Genomic DNA, 14313 nt, shown 5'->3' with positions numbered 1-14313 from the left:
ACATATTTTTTCGAAAAATCGCCCATCTCCATTACCAGATCATGCCACCTATTCCATAAAAAAATCAATACCAGATGAATAGAGGGATAGAACCATGGATTATAGAATGCCATTCTCCTATGCATCCTCCAATCCTTCATGCAGCCTCGATCTTCCCCAACCCCAGCGATCTTCCCCGTGATATTGACACTGCTGACATAAATGACAGTTCATACAATGAATGTCATCATGAAATGATTGAATGATGCCTTTTGCATTCAGTAATTCGTTCAAAAATTACAAAAACTTATGAGAAACTTGTTTACCGAGTGCCGACTGTATCAAAGTTATTACATGTAATAGTAATATCATATTTGTAAAGTATTTATATTATCTGTCATACGCTGTATGGATATAGCATAGAGCACATACATTTTATTATAAGAGTGAACTGGTGATATATCATACAACTTTACACAAGGTTATTAGTTTTGTTACAATATATTACTTAGATTAATGATTGTCTTGATGTTGTAATTCGAAAACAAGCGCAAAGTATTACTCATAAACATTTATTGTGAATAGTACCTAACAATCATAAGTAAATAGCTACTGCGTCTTACTGATGTACATAACACTACGGTAAGATAACATTTCGTCATGCCTGATATTAAGATTACTCCCCTTGGCGCCGGCCAGGATGTCGGCCGCAGCTGCATCTTGCTGTCCATGGGAGGCAAAAACATAATGCTGGACTGTGGAATGCACATGGGTTATAATGACGAGAGGCGCTTCCCAGACTTCTCGTACATAGTACCTGAAGGTCCTATCACTAGCCAAATAGACTGTGTCATCATCTCACACTTCCACCTCGACCACTGCGGGGCTCTACCATACATGTCTGAGATGGTCGGCTACACAGGACCTATTTACATGACACATCCCACCAAGGCTATTGCTCCCATACTACTTGAGGACATGAGAAAAGTGGCTGTTGAGAGAAAAGGAGAATCTAACTTCTTCACATCACAAATGATCAAGGATTGTATAAAGAAAGTAACTGCTGTAACTTTACACCAGTCTGTGATGGTGGACAATGAACTAGAGATTAAAGCTTACTATGCTGGCCATGTGCTCGGAGCTGCCATGTTTTGGATTCGTGTTGGATCCCAGTCAGTGGTGTACACTGGTGACTACAATATGACTCCTGACAGGCATCTAGGAGCTGCCTGGATAGATAAATGTAGGCCAGACCTGCTCATTACAGAATCAACTTATGCTACTACCATCAGAGATTCCAAGCGCTGCAGAGAAAGAGATTTCCTGAAGAAAGTCCATGAGTGTGTTGAGAAAGGTGGCAAAGTTCTTATTCCTGTATTTGCTTTAGGGAGAGCACAAGAGCTCTGTATTCTGTTAGAAACATACTGGGAAAGAATGAATTTAAAATATCCAGTGTATTTTGCACTTGGATTGACAGAGAAAGCAAACAACTACTACAAGATGTTCATAACTTGGACTAATCAGAAGATCAGGAAGACCTTTGTACAAAGAAACATGTTTGATTTTAAGCATATCAAACCTTTTGACAAGTCCTACATTGACAACCCTGGAGCCATGGTTGTATTCGCAACCCCTGGAATGTTGCATGCTGGTTTGTCCTTAAATATATTCAAAAAGTGGGCACCTTATGAACAAAATATGGTGATAATGCCAGGTTTCTGTGTACAAGGCACAGTTGGTCACAAGATTCTAAATGGTGCTAAAAAGGTTGAATTTGAGAACCGCCAAGTGGTGGAAGTGAAAATGGCTGTGGAATACATGTCATTCTCAGCTCATGCAGATGCTAAAGGAATCATGCAACTGATACAGTACTGTGAGCCAAAGAATGTTTTGTTGGTACATGGTGAAGCACAGAAAATGGAGTTTTTGAAAGATAAAATTGAGAAAGAGTTTAAGATTAATTGTTACATGCCTGCGAATGGGGAAACATGTACTATTAACACACCAACTAAGATTCCAATAGATGTATCTTTGAGGTTGTTGAAGGCAGAGGCTGTACGCTACAATGCACAACCTCCAGACCCTAAGAGGCGGCGTGTAGTTAATGGAATATTGTGTGTGCGGGATAACAGATTATCCCTACTTGATATAGATGAGATGTGTGATGAGATTGGTATCAATAGACATATAATTAGATTCACTAGTACAGTCCGCTTTGAAGATGCGGGTCCATCTGTTAAAACTGCTGAGAAATTGAAAACTTTGCTGTCAGAGAAGTTGGAAGGATGGACTATTACAATATCAGAGGCCAACATATCTGTTGAATCAGTGCTGATCAAAGTTGAAGGTGATGAGGACAATACCAAAAATATATATGTTTCCTGGACCAACCAGGATGAGGATCTAGGTAGTTACATACTAGGCTTACTCCAATCAATGGTCCAATAAAATTGTAGATTTTTAATTGTGTAATTTTTTAATTGTAATAAAATAATGATTATTATTTTACTTGTATTGTTTTATTGTCCATAAAAAATATATCTTGTAACTATGTAACTATACAGTCACAGGGACACATACTCAGGTAATTTTTCCTATTATGTGTGCCTATATCTTGTTATAGTTACTTTATACTTGCCTAGTCAGTACTAGGACTACAAAGTAGGAGTATGCTGCAGTGCTAGCCCTAGAAGTCTTGAAAATAGTTTTTCTATTTCTAGTAAGTAACCAAATCTACGACAAGTGCCTAAACATGAATAGGCTTTCAATTTTATCACAAAATGTGATAATGTTTGAAATGTATTTTAGAGCAATTATCACCATCACGACTTGGTGATCGACGTATGTAGAGTGTGTTACAATTTATTACTTAGCTTATCTAATAGGAGACCTGCCCTAAATGATACGTATTATCTCTTGATGTTTCCCGGTGAGGCCCTGAGATATTTTGGGGTCTAAATTTTGTATTTTAACTCATTAAAAATATGTATATCTAAATACCTACCTACTTCTTCTTTTAACCACGTAGCTGTTAAAGTGCTAATCTTCGAACTGTCTCTAAAAAATATTTTAGGTACCTAAGTAGGTAGGTTTTTCGGTTTTAATACGGGTTTATCCGACCCGAAATAAAAATAGCTTCTGGAGATCGGACCTAAATACCCTACTTAGCTTTTCTAAAGGGACGGACCGATAGTCCGATAGATAAACAATATTTAATACTTATCTTACCTATTAAATTGATTTCCAAAATTGGCCCTATTGGTATTAAAAATAAAATAATAGCTGAAGCACTGGCAGCAGTAGGCACCTAATCCTAGCGGGTTTACCGGAGCTCCGGGTCGAAAAGCAGGAGAAGGAACGTGGTGGTTTTTAGTCAGTAAGAGTCTGACACTCCCTCTCGCCCTGCCCAAGGCGGGAGAAGTCATTGGATGATTTTCCCCCCTCAAAAAAAAAGTAGGTACCTAATGCTCTTGTTAGAGAGCCTCAGAGCTCGAGTGACCATGGAACGGAAGACGTAGCCTTCCACTGAGTAGGTAGACTGTCTTCATCGTCAAAGACGTGGCTATTATCTACATATATGGCTAGAAACCTAGAAAATCTTTGTAGATAAATCTTTGCTTAAGTATTTTATGCTTTAGGTAGGTAAAAATAATACAGAAATTCAAATAAATTACATTTAATATACCTAGATATTTATTACGAGCACCATGTAATATCCTGGTTACACTTTCCTTGATACCACAAGTGTAGGAGTTTGTTGTTTAGTGACAGATCCTTTACTCCCTCTAATATAGCTTTTGTGTCCTGCAACAAAACATTGTTTTATTTGTAAGTACATAGAGTTGGTGACCAAACACAGACTTATAAAAGATTAAAAATATTTTTATGGTATGTCAATTAAATCCTGGAGTTGTGGATTGCATAGCGGGTTACCTGGGCTCCGTCTTGAAAAGTAGGTGTAGGAACAAGGTGGTTTTTCGACAGTAAGAGTCTGACATTCCTTCTTGCCTCGGCCAAGGCGGGAGAAGCCATTGGATGATATGCCACCTCAAAAAAAAGTTCAGTTAAAAGTTCAGTGCAAAATATACCTTATTGGGGACCATAGTCGGTGGAATGAGCCTTCTGAAGTCTCCTCTATGTAAGAATTCATTGTATGCAGCCAATAAGGTCTTCTTTAGCTTGGGTGTGAGGCACGGCTTGCACAGGCGACACAGGTCCGACACTTCACAGCTGTCCTTACAGAGAGTCCTGCACTCGTCTCCATACACCGCTATATTCTTGTCAGCTGCTAACATATCTTCTGCAGCCTTTGTTTCACTGGAAATATTTTTGTTGCGTTAATGATAGGTAGTTGAAAAACAGCATTTAAAGTGTCAGCTCTTATGACTGTTGTCGCCAACCATTATCAGCTGTTAATTAAGAATTACTAAGCCTGAGGGAACACTTAAACTAACCACCTTAACGTTAGTACGAGTTTGCTTTTTGTTTAAAATAATCAAAACGAGAGGGCGTTCGGCGCTCTGATTGGCCGGCTCGAATAAACTAACCAATAAGTTACAATAACATATACCATAATAAGGGTACTGTTGCTTTAGGTGTCACTTAAAAGTTGGTGAAAATCAAAATAGCGTTAACCGCCGCACTCAGAGACATTTAACGGTTACTTAAACTATTCCTTATCAATGATTTTGTTCAGAAATCAATTGCTAAAGACTGGGTTAAGTAACCATAACTGATTCTGAGTGTGACGGTAAGTATCCTATCTTAGCTAAGGGTTGATTCCTAAAAATTTAAGTAGGTTGGTGAAAACGGGCTTTAGAGTGTGATCCACTAAAGAAGGTCAGCCTTACCCTTTGTCAGCAGCATTAACAGTGATCTTCGCCTGTGCGACACCAGTCAAGGAGAACAAATTGTACAACACTTGTTCGTACAGCAGCTGGTTCGGTGGAAAATGTTGAGAACTTAAGTTCGGACCCATGTTGGCCTCCAGTAGATACACTTTTAAATCTTCATCCACGATCAAGTCGAACCTCATCATTTCGAAGTAGTTTTCTGGCGATGAGTATGCCTTGAACTGAAACAGCACTTGTGTAATATCTGTCTATCCTATTTTCTGAATGATCTAATTTAAAATAATGTCTTTTTCACGTTGACTGCGAGAGTTCGCAAGTGCGACTCCCGGACAAGGGTTCTCGGGTTCGATTCCCAAGTCGGGCAAAATTTCTCAGGATTAGCACAGATTGTGGAATTGTGTCCAGTATAAGGCACTGTATACCGGCATTACGTGCACTATACAATGTGCATTTAATGTGCACCTCTGCCTACCCCTTCCGGGATAAAAGGCGTGACGTTGTCTTTTTCGCGTAAATTGAGAAAATCTTTGCTACTTAGTTTGCTACACGAATAAAAGTCCCGTTGTGACTTTAAGCTAGTTTAGTTTTTTTCAGTTACTTCATGTAAGCCGAAACAGTAGTTGTTTATTATGGAACCACTCAGTGTAGTTAGGGAAAGTTTAGGTGCTTGGTTATTTATAACTTATAAGGTACTGCACAGACTACACTCACCTTGTCAGCGATAATCGACTCTTTCATGATAAATATCTCAGCAATAGCTGCCTGGACATCCTGCCACATTTTGGTAGTGTCTTTACCCTGCAACATAATAAATATATTACTTCAACTGTAAAGCACTAGAGGTACTTGGAACTTACAAATCAAAGGTTTTGTCGTCGGAGATCACTTATTTAAAAATGTTGTACATTTTATACGCTGTAAAAATCTATAGTTTCTTCCTACCACCATGGGAGACAGGCGTAAGGTTATCTACTATGAATTTATTTTATACATTCTTATGTCTATAGCTGGTATAAGAACAATCATTTTTTTATGGAACACGTTAAACGAGCAGACATATCACCTGATGGTAAGCAATCTCCGCCGCCCATGTACACTTGAAATATTAGAGGCGTTACAAGTGCGTTGCCGGCCTTTTGAGGGTTAGGAATTTAAGAGTTGTTGAGGAATCGGGGATTGGGAAGAGGGGAATTGGGCATCCTTACTTTTTACACTTACCTTAGATCTGGCGTAGATGTCAAAGGTTTCCTTCATAGTGTTGCCTAGTGCGGTGTAGGGGTGCGCCAGAGACGGCACCTCCCAAGTAGGCAAGTAGTCGTCCCCTATCACATACTTATCTAAATTATTTGGATCAAACGGGTAGTACTTCGTCGGACAGTATCTGTAAATTGAAAATTGCAAGATTTACATATATAGGTCCTTATTTATTATATCTAGGTACTTGTTGAAGTAAACCTTTACCTGAATAGCACATCGCCTTTGTACCAATACACCCTGAGAGGATTCACAGACTCCAACACCACATACACGCCAATATCGAACTTATGTCCATCCACCAAGAATGGCTTTTGAACAAATTCTTGTACAAAAGTCGTCTCATTAGACAGGTCAATTTCACTCACGTTCTTTAAATACACATGTCTGTGTCTGATGTTCTTTTGGACAAATAATGCGTCTTTGTTCTTCTCAGCATACGTCAGGAACTCATTTTTGTCTTTTGGCAGTCTAAAGGCTTTTGGTATGAATTCTGATTTGGATGTTGCTAACTCGACCTTACAGGTAATATACCCTGTGCCTGGGAAATGGTTTACTTTCTGATTGTCCCTTAAATTTTTTAAATTGATGTCATTAAATGGAGTCGGATATGACCACAAGAGGTTCCAGGGCGTTTCATTTGTAGTTTTCTCGTATCCCAGTCTTTCAAGGACTAAATGCACGTGTTTCAGATTACCATCTCTGCTATTTACTGTCTTAGTGTTTGGGTACATCCAATATTTTGGACTGAGAACAATTTTTGTTACAGTTGATACTTCTGGTGTATGATTTCGTCTGACAACGTTGACAATCTCTAGCAGTATGCCTAACGAGATCCCAGCTATACAAACTAGAAAGAATATGTTTGTAAATGAATTTTCTAATCTTCGTTTGAATTTATTTTGGATTATTTGTACTTCTTTGTCTTTTTGGACGTCTGTGTGTTTCTGTTTGTCTACTACGTTATTGTTTAAAGCTTCATCTTCACCCTCGTTGAGGTTTTGTGTTTCCTGGAATAACAAGTACAGATAGTTAGACATTACCGTGAAATATATACTAATATTAATCTAAAGTTAATTTGTCTATATTATACTAGCACGGCAAACTTTGTACCGTGTCTAAAATTTATTTCTCATCTTTTAAACCTTCCCTGAACTTTAACAAATCCAGTCGTTCCCGAGTTTTGGCGAGACTAACGAACAGCAATTTATTTATATTTAGAAGACAATGTCTATATCATTTTCACAATATCTTAGTTTGAAATTAAAAGTTTATTTTGCATTCAAAAATGTACAGACTGATAAAAATATAAGAAAAGAATATGTTTTAAATAGATGATACATACAGTACCGTTAACTTTCATATTTTTCTTTTTGGTACGTTGTAATAAAAAGTTGATTATTCACTATAAAACTATAATGCTCACTAAAAATACACTATTATAATTGCAAGACAGTTTAATCGTAAGATAAGGTTTTGTAGAACATAAAAAAGAAATTATTACCTACTTATTTCTCTACTGAATTAACCATTTTATGATTGAAAATATCACAAATTTTTATGACGTATGAAAAACTGCGAATGCGAATGTTAAAACATGTGCAAATATTCCCGATTGCGAATATTCGTTACATTCACTAATATAAAGCTGAAAAGACTTTTTTTGATAGGGCTTAAAAAATAATCTCTTCATCTTAGGAATTACTGGTTAAGGAAAAATATGTTTGTTTTGGATAATTCCATTCCATCTAGGAAAGCTAGAGCTATAAAACATCACGCTTTGACTAACAGGAGCTGAGCAGCAGCGGGTGAAGCCGCTGCTGCCGAATAGGCAGCTAATTACCTACTTACTTAAATATAAATTGGTTTATAAGTACAAGTACTTGTACCTACTAGTACTTGTACCTATAGTACTATATCTGAATTAATTAAACTCTTTGAAAGCGAGCTCAAAATTACTATTCTGCTAATTCGTTTTTTTTTTGAGGGTAAAAATCATCCCATTATTTCTCTCGTCTTAGACAAGGCGAGAAAGAGTTTCAGACTCTTACTGACTAAAAGCCACCCCGTTGCTACTCCTGCTCTTCGAGTCGGAGCCCCGGTAAAATTATACCTACATACATTTATCTATGTTGCGAACTTCTAAGTACTTATTTATATTTACTTTATCGATGTTTACATACTAATTTAAGTTATATTAAGCTCTATTACTTCGTATAAAGGTTGATTATTATTTACAAGACATTCTAGCGCTACGAAAACCTAATACATGTTTACTTACATTTGTGACCATTATATTTCCTTTATTTTATCACAGTTTCACTGTTTATGGTATTTCAACACTACACACTCACACGCACCTTGCGTAGAACTAAAGTGAATCTGAATGGATCTGAGATCGTACGTGTAGAGTGGGATGGAAGATGCTGGTGACGCAAGGTGTGAGAGAGATGGGTATAACTTTCTAAAAAGACGATGTGCTTGTGTTGAGGCGGCCTTTTAAGGTCACATCAACATACTGGTAGTATGTAAGTACCGGTACTATGTGACCCATAGTTGTGATTAAAGAAACCATTAAGTATTTGTTTGTAAAGATTGTTATCAGTAGCCAGTGAGAGTTTTGCAGCTGGTTTAAGGGTCTCCTCTACAATAAAAGGGTTTGCCATAATCTCCAAGCTTGGCTTGCAGGAGATCGTACTTTAAAATTCTACTAACATTATAAATGCAAAAGATTTTATGTTTGTTTGTTTATTACTCCTTCACGTCAAAACGGCTGAAGGGATCGGTGTGAAATTTGGAACAGGGGTAGATTATAGTTTGGAATAACACACAGGATAGGACTTTCAACACACGGGAACGCCGGTAAAGCTGTTGGCAGAAGTTAGTAGGTCATAAATTGCTTACACTTTGCTTGATCTGGGATCGAATCCGAAGTAGGACACCATTGGTTAACAACCATCGGAATTCTCATAGTAGCAATAGAGTCTGGAAAATCTGGACATGCATATGTCAACTGTGACCAGTATATGATAAAAGGCTTAATTAGATAGCTTAAATATGTAGAACGTCAAGAATCTATAAACAAGGTATTTATAAACGTACAGACACATTATATCAAATGACGTAATTAAGACATTACAAAGAACTCAATACTTACTTAAGCATTGGAAATGAGGGGCTCCGGCTCGAAAAGCAGGAGAACGAACGGGGTGGTTTTTAGTCAGTAAGAGTCTGACACTTCCTCTCGCCTCGCCCAAGGCGGGAGAAGTCATTGGATGATTTTCCCCACTCAAAAAAAAGCATTGGAAATGAAATTAACCCATTTCGGTATAAAGGACTCAAAACTAACTTAACTATATTGAAAAGTGGTTTTTACAATAAATGCTTGCAGTGTTTCGTATACTGCCTAATTCCTTGGGAATAAGAACCATTATGATATGTTATGTTATGTTTATAGTTTGTAGGGTAGAAAGCAGAGGTATTCGAGTATGTGAACAGCGGGTTATGGGAATGCCATGCATAACATGACGCATGGAAACCTGACCACAGACCGCTATAACTATGTGAAACATGTAACTATACGAATTATGTTAATTAATGTTTCTATTTATTTTTTTAAATCGTTGCCCTACACTTAAATTTTCTCCTTTGTCGTGGGTGCGTTTACAAACATACAATTTCATTTACACTCATGACAGCCAGACCCGAAACAACAATTTTTGGATCACACAAAGAGTTGCTCCGTGCGGGAATCGAACACAATCACCGAACCTTATCCCCAATTACTTTTTAGTATTTTTTTTATACAGAATGTTTTTGGTAGTACATATTGAATTTGACTTATTTATGGAAAGCACAGAACATATAAAGAGAGTAGAAATGAAATAGTTCCTGATTTGTATCAGAACGCGTGTCGCCGTTTCTCCCACCCTTTAATTTCACTACAAGCAAGAGACCAATGTCTGAGCGGATTACCCCCACAAATAAATAACACACATTTAAATCTGGAATTTGCTATTGGTTGTCACACAAACGCAATGACTGCATTTGACGTACACTCTAACACGCATAAAAACTCATGTATGCTAGGGCGAGAGAAAGGTCGATTGTTGATATCGATAAAATTTAAGTAATCTTGTTTTTGTTTTACAAGTATTGTTGAATATTGTGAAATTGTATTCATGCGGAATAGAAACCAAGTAATAAAAGTAAAATAAATAAAAAATACATAACTGAATTTTAAAACCAATTTTATTACTCAATAAGTTAAAAATCTGTAAAAAAAAAAATCATAGGCACTTTTGAACGTCAAAGCAAATATAATATTAATAACGTCTGTCTGCCGGTCAGCCCTCTAGTGAAGCTAGAGGGCTGACCGGCACGACCTTGCTCGTTCCAAAGTGTAGATTCCTATGGAGAAGATCGAAGATCTGTTCGTTCGATCTTTTTCAATCACAGATTCACAATACAATTCTTGATTACATTGCTTTTCTTTGCATCGGTTGCTTGAACTATGTGAGAACAATGTAAAACTAATATTCAGTCAAAGCGATAGAAAAAAACCTTAAGAACAACAAAATTAATACAGTCTGGAGCTGACCAGTCCCAGTTGACAGCTCTCATTCACCAACATGGCACGTACACCAGCACCGTCCAACTCAACCATGTTGCAGGGAATCGAACGATCCAATGCCCGTGCCACTGCCAATGAGACCTTTGAGTGAGCATGACAACTCTAAGCTGACACAAATGCATTCTACTAGTCTAATTTAGCTAATTACAGGGCTCTCACATTTACAATAATTTGTATAAAGTACAGAACACATTGAAATAACATGGATATATTATTTCATTTTTTCGTTTTTTAAATTTACGAAAGATGATATTTTAAATATCGCCATTTTTAGACAAAAAAACTGATTTAAAGAGACTAATTTAAAATTTTCTAAAATAAAATCAGTTTACTTACTGAATTACACATTGCGATATTGTGCGGATAAACGCCTAATTTTAAGTTTCTTTTCCCTGACTTTGTTATTACGTAATTATCAACATCGAAATGTTGCGAACGAAATATGCTACATTTAGTAGGAATCCAATTAATTCTACCAGTTGTGTCAATCCACAATTTTCTTACACCTGGATCTGTTGGAAACCTAAAACATAATATTAAAATAAAACATATGTCACATTCTATAAAAAAAAAAACATAAAACTCACTGAAAATCTATATTACTAATTAGTCGTAATAAATAATACTTATTATTTTAATTATAAAGTGTGCTATTGATTATAATAGACTGTATCATAGTAACAATCGACATTGATTACAAATTTGCCCAACACTATCGATGTCATAGATTTTGTGGAAATGAACTTTTGTTTCGGTACTCGGGACTCTCGCAATGGACGTCATACATTGCGCGATTGCTCACGTAGTGCAAGATTGTACTCATCTATCGCAAGCAATGTATTACTATTAGTCTGCTTGCGATTATATCGTTTTTGTCATATAAATTTCATAATACTAATGTTATAATTACAAATATCACAAGTATTTTTATGATTTTGGACTTACCGGTGAAAAGAAATTCCTTCTCGTGCTATGCTACACACCTGGCTTCTTTTCCGACACGTTATAATAGCGCAAGACGGCATAATATAATATTTTTGCGGAGATACGTACGTTGTCAAAACATGACAGCGATTGCTAGCCGGTAAGTATGAACATTTAAGCGTTATGACAGGGTTATGTACGTTCGTTCGCACCCTCGGCGCGCGTGGCCCGCCCACAAGGCCAATCCAGTCTCTTTCTTTTATCCATGATGGAAAGAACGTAAATAAGTACTTGTTAGTCAAGATAAAAGAAGAACGAACGAAAACAAACATGGATCCTAAATTATACACAAGTACCTATGACGAAAGCAAGAAAATATATTTCTAATTATATTCCTAGGTCGACCTAGAAAACCTAGACTGTGGAAATAACATTAGTGCCTAAGTAAATGCCTTTAGGACATAACGATGAGACTGTTCTGTTTTTGATCAAACATAAATGTTTAAAGAAATCATACTTTGTATGTACTTATTAATTATCTTGTATCCAATTTTGAGTATTTATTTATTACAAAAAACATGCATAATTTTACAGCTTAAGCCAATACATTATACAGTTAAAGATAAAATAAAATAGTATAATAATTTTAATTACTTAAAACTAATTCATCAGCCATCCATCTTCTCACAAAACCTTAAACATTCATGACATACATCCTTCCATCTCGCTGCGAACAAATCACACTCTGGTGCGGACGTCAAGAGAGCATTGATCATCGTATTAGTATTGTTAATCTATTTTACCCGCAGGCCGGCAACGCACTTGTAATGCCTCTGGTGTTTCAGATATTCATGGGCGGCGGTGATTGCTTGCCATCAGATGATCCGTCTGCTCGTTTACCGGCTTATACCATAAAAAAGACAAAAAGCAAGCTTAACCTATTAGAGCAATGTAAGTACCTAACACACACGGCCGTAAATTAGCACGGTCGTGCATACATAAAAAAAAAACATTTAAAAAAAGAATGAAAAGAGTACTCACATCGTTACTTACACTTGTCATAATTCTTTTTTTAATTTCTTAAATAGATAGATACTTTTAAAACTAAAAATGGTGTCAAACTTATTGTTTATGCCTGAGCACAAGTGTCAGTTTTTGGAACTAATCGATACCTACGATATCTTTTTCGAATCGATCACTAAAAGCTCGATTAGATTACATCTATATGTTTGGATATAATCGAAACCAGTATCGAATAGTCAGACAGTTACTTATGTTCAGTAGGATTAATTAATCTATCGGTGGATTTCACTATTTCTTTGTTTTTCTTTTTTTTTTTAAAAAAAACCTTGCCCCACATTAGGATTTCCTCCTGTGTCGTGGGTTTACAAACATACAAATTCACATGCACAAGACACCCAGACCCGAAACAATAATTTGTGGATCATACAAAGAATTGCTCCGTGCGGGAATCGAACCCGTTACCCGTTGCGCGGCAGCCAGTTGCCCAGCCACCGCACCAACCGTGCAGTCAATATTTGACTACCTACTTGATATTTGAGTCATGATTTTAAGTCTTAAAAGCTCTATACAAAAGTTTACGGCAATCTCCACGCTTGGTGCTCACCACGCGGGTTGGAGATCTTAACTTAAAAGGATTACGTTTACTAGAGAACACTGCTATCTCTATTAAATAAAACACACAATCTCACAAACATTCGCATTTATAATATTAGTAAGATTAGAATCTCTCATTACTTCTTTATTTGACAAATGAACTATTCAACACATACAAAGCAAATCTCACGGTATATAGTTGATTCTTACGACGTCCACAGGAAGAGTAACGAAATAGGGACTAATTTTTATTTTAATGTTCGTCTTGTAGATTATTTTAAAGTATTAGACACGTGTTTTTTATGGAAACAAATACCGTCGGTACTTTTCAAGATTATGTTAATTTGAACTATCACGTGACGTCACTTCTAGGTACGTTTTATACGAACAAATGACGTAGCTAGCTCCCACTCTTAAACTTTGATTCGTTTTATTCGTATTGTTACCTTGTTACCTTATATGACAAAATAAAATAATGTGTCCAATATTTTTTCATTACCTAACTGTCGGACTTAATAGATTTTTTTATATTCATACCCCGTCATCATCCCTATTGTCGCATAACGAGTGAATCGAATCAAAAATAAATGAATCGATTCTAGTGAAATCGATATGACAACTCATGATGTCCGAATTAAAACCGCAAGCGGATTTCTAAGATAATTATCAATTTATCATTCCGGTACTAAGAAACGATCGTTATCATCGATAATGCGATTACAATGATTGCAATCATAGCGACCTTATGTGATTCCTGCAATTATGAATATAAGGTGATGTTTGTATGATAACCGTGATAGTACCTATATTTTATGAATTTACTCCATTTCTTATCCTATTCGTATTGTATCATCATGGACTTTCTGAAATGTATGTGTTATTCTAGATATAAGAGTGAGACAAAGAGTGAAAAAATTGGATGAGAGGTAATTTATCTCTCCTCTTAAAACTAATTAAAAGTGTATTTCAGCTCAATCTATAGGTTGCCTGTAAGAGATCGCCTTATGTGATAAGACCGCTTATTGTACGTGTATTGTACAATCTATACATATA

General features: G+C 36.4%; 2 protein-coding genes across 5 annotated transcripts; one reads left to right on the top strand and one right to left on the bottom strand.

Annotated features, from left to right (window-relative positions):
* Positions 1–257: 257 nt before the first annotated feature.
* On the top strand, positions 258–2487 carry LOC118267637 (integrator complex subunit 11). Its single transcript, XM_035581740.2, has one exon. The coding sequence runs from the start codon at positions 640–642 to the stop codon at positions 2425–2427; it is 1788 nt and encodes a 595-aa protein (XP_035437633.1). The 5' UTR covers positions 258–639; the 3' UTR covers positions 2428–2487.
* A 1152-nt stretch (positions 2488–3639) lies between these two features.
* On the bottom strand, positions 3640–12795 carry LOC118267639 (probable tubulin polyglutamylase ttll-15). Of its 4 annotated transcripts, none has more exons than XM_050694153.1 (7): positions 12685–12795; positions 6294–7096; positions 6051–6213; positions 5544–5630; positions 4830–5053; positions 4068–4296; positions 3640–3783 (listed from the first exon to the last, which is right to left on the bottom strand). In XM_050694153.1, exons 1-7 carry the CDS (start codon positions 12703–12705, stop codon positions 3676–3678), a joined length of 1635 nt encoding a protein of 544 aa, XP_050550110.1. In that variant the 5' UTR covers positions 12706–12795; the 3' UTR covers positions 3640–3675. The 4 variants fall into 4 exon arrangements, with proteins under 4 accessions (XP_050550110.1, XP_050550112.1, XP_035437639.2 ...); XM_050694155.1 differs by having other exon boundaries at positions 12697–12795; XM_035581746.2 differs by lacking the exon at positions 12685–12795 and adding an exon at positions 8368–8515.
* Between the last annotated feature and the right edge of the window lie 1518 nt (positions 12796–14313).

This window comes from Spodoptera frugiperda, chromosome 6, assembly GCF_023101765.2.
Source record: "Spodoptera frugiperda isolate SF20-4 chromosome 6, AGI-APGP_CSIRO_Sfru_2.0, whole genome shotgun sequence".
Lineage (NCBI taxonomy): Eukaryota > Metazoa > Arthropoda > Insecta > Lepidoptera > Noctuidae > Spodoptera > Spodoptera frugiperda.
The sequence above is the reverse complement of the archived record's forward strand: the minus strand, read 5'-3'. Positions and strand labels throughout refer to the sequence as shown.

Bases quoted from the DNA above. Each gene is read 5' to 3' on its own strand.
- LOC118267637 (XM_035581740.2), top strand. From the start codon at position 640: ATGCCTGATATTAAGATTACTCCCCTTGGCGCCGGCCAGGATGTCGGC.
- LOC118267639 (XM_050694153.1), bottom strand. From the start codon at position 12,705: ATGACAAGTGTAAGTAACGAT. The intron at 6,214-6,293 runs GTAAAGGTTTAC...TTCAATTTACAG, and splicing joins AAAGGCGATGTGCTATTCAG to ATACTGTCCGACGAAGTACT. The intron at 5,054-5,543 runs GTGAGTGTAGTC...GTGCTGTTTCAG, and splicing joins AGTCGATTATCGCTGACAAG to TTCAAGGCATACTCATCGCC.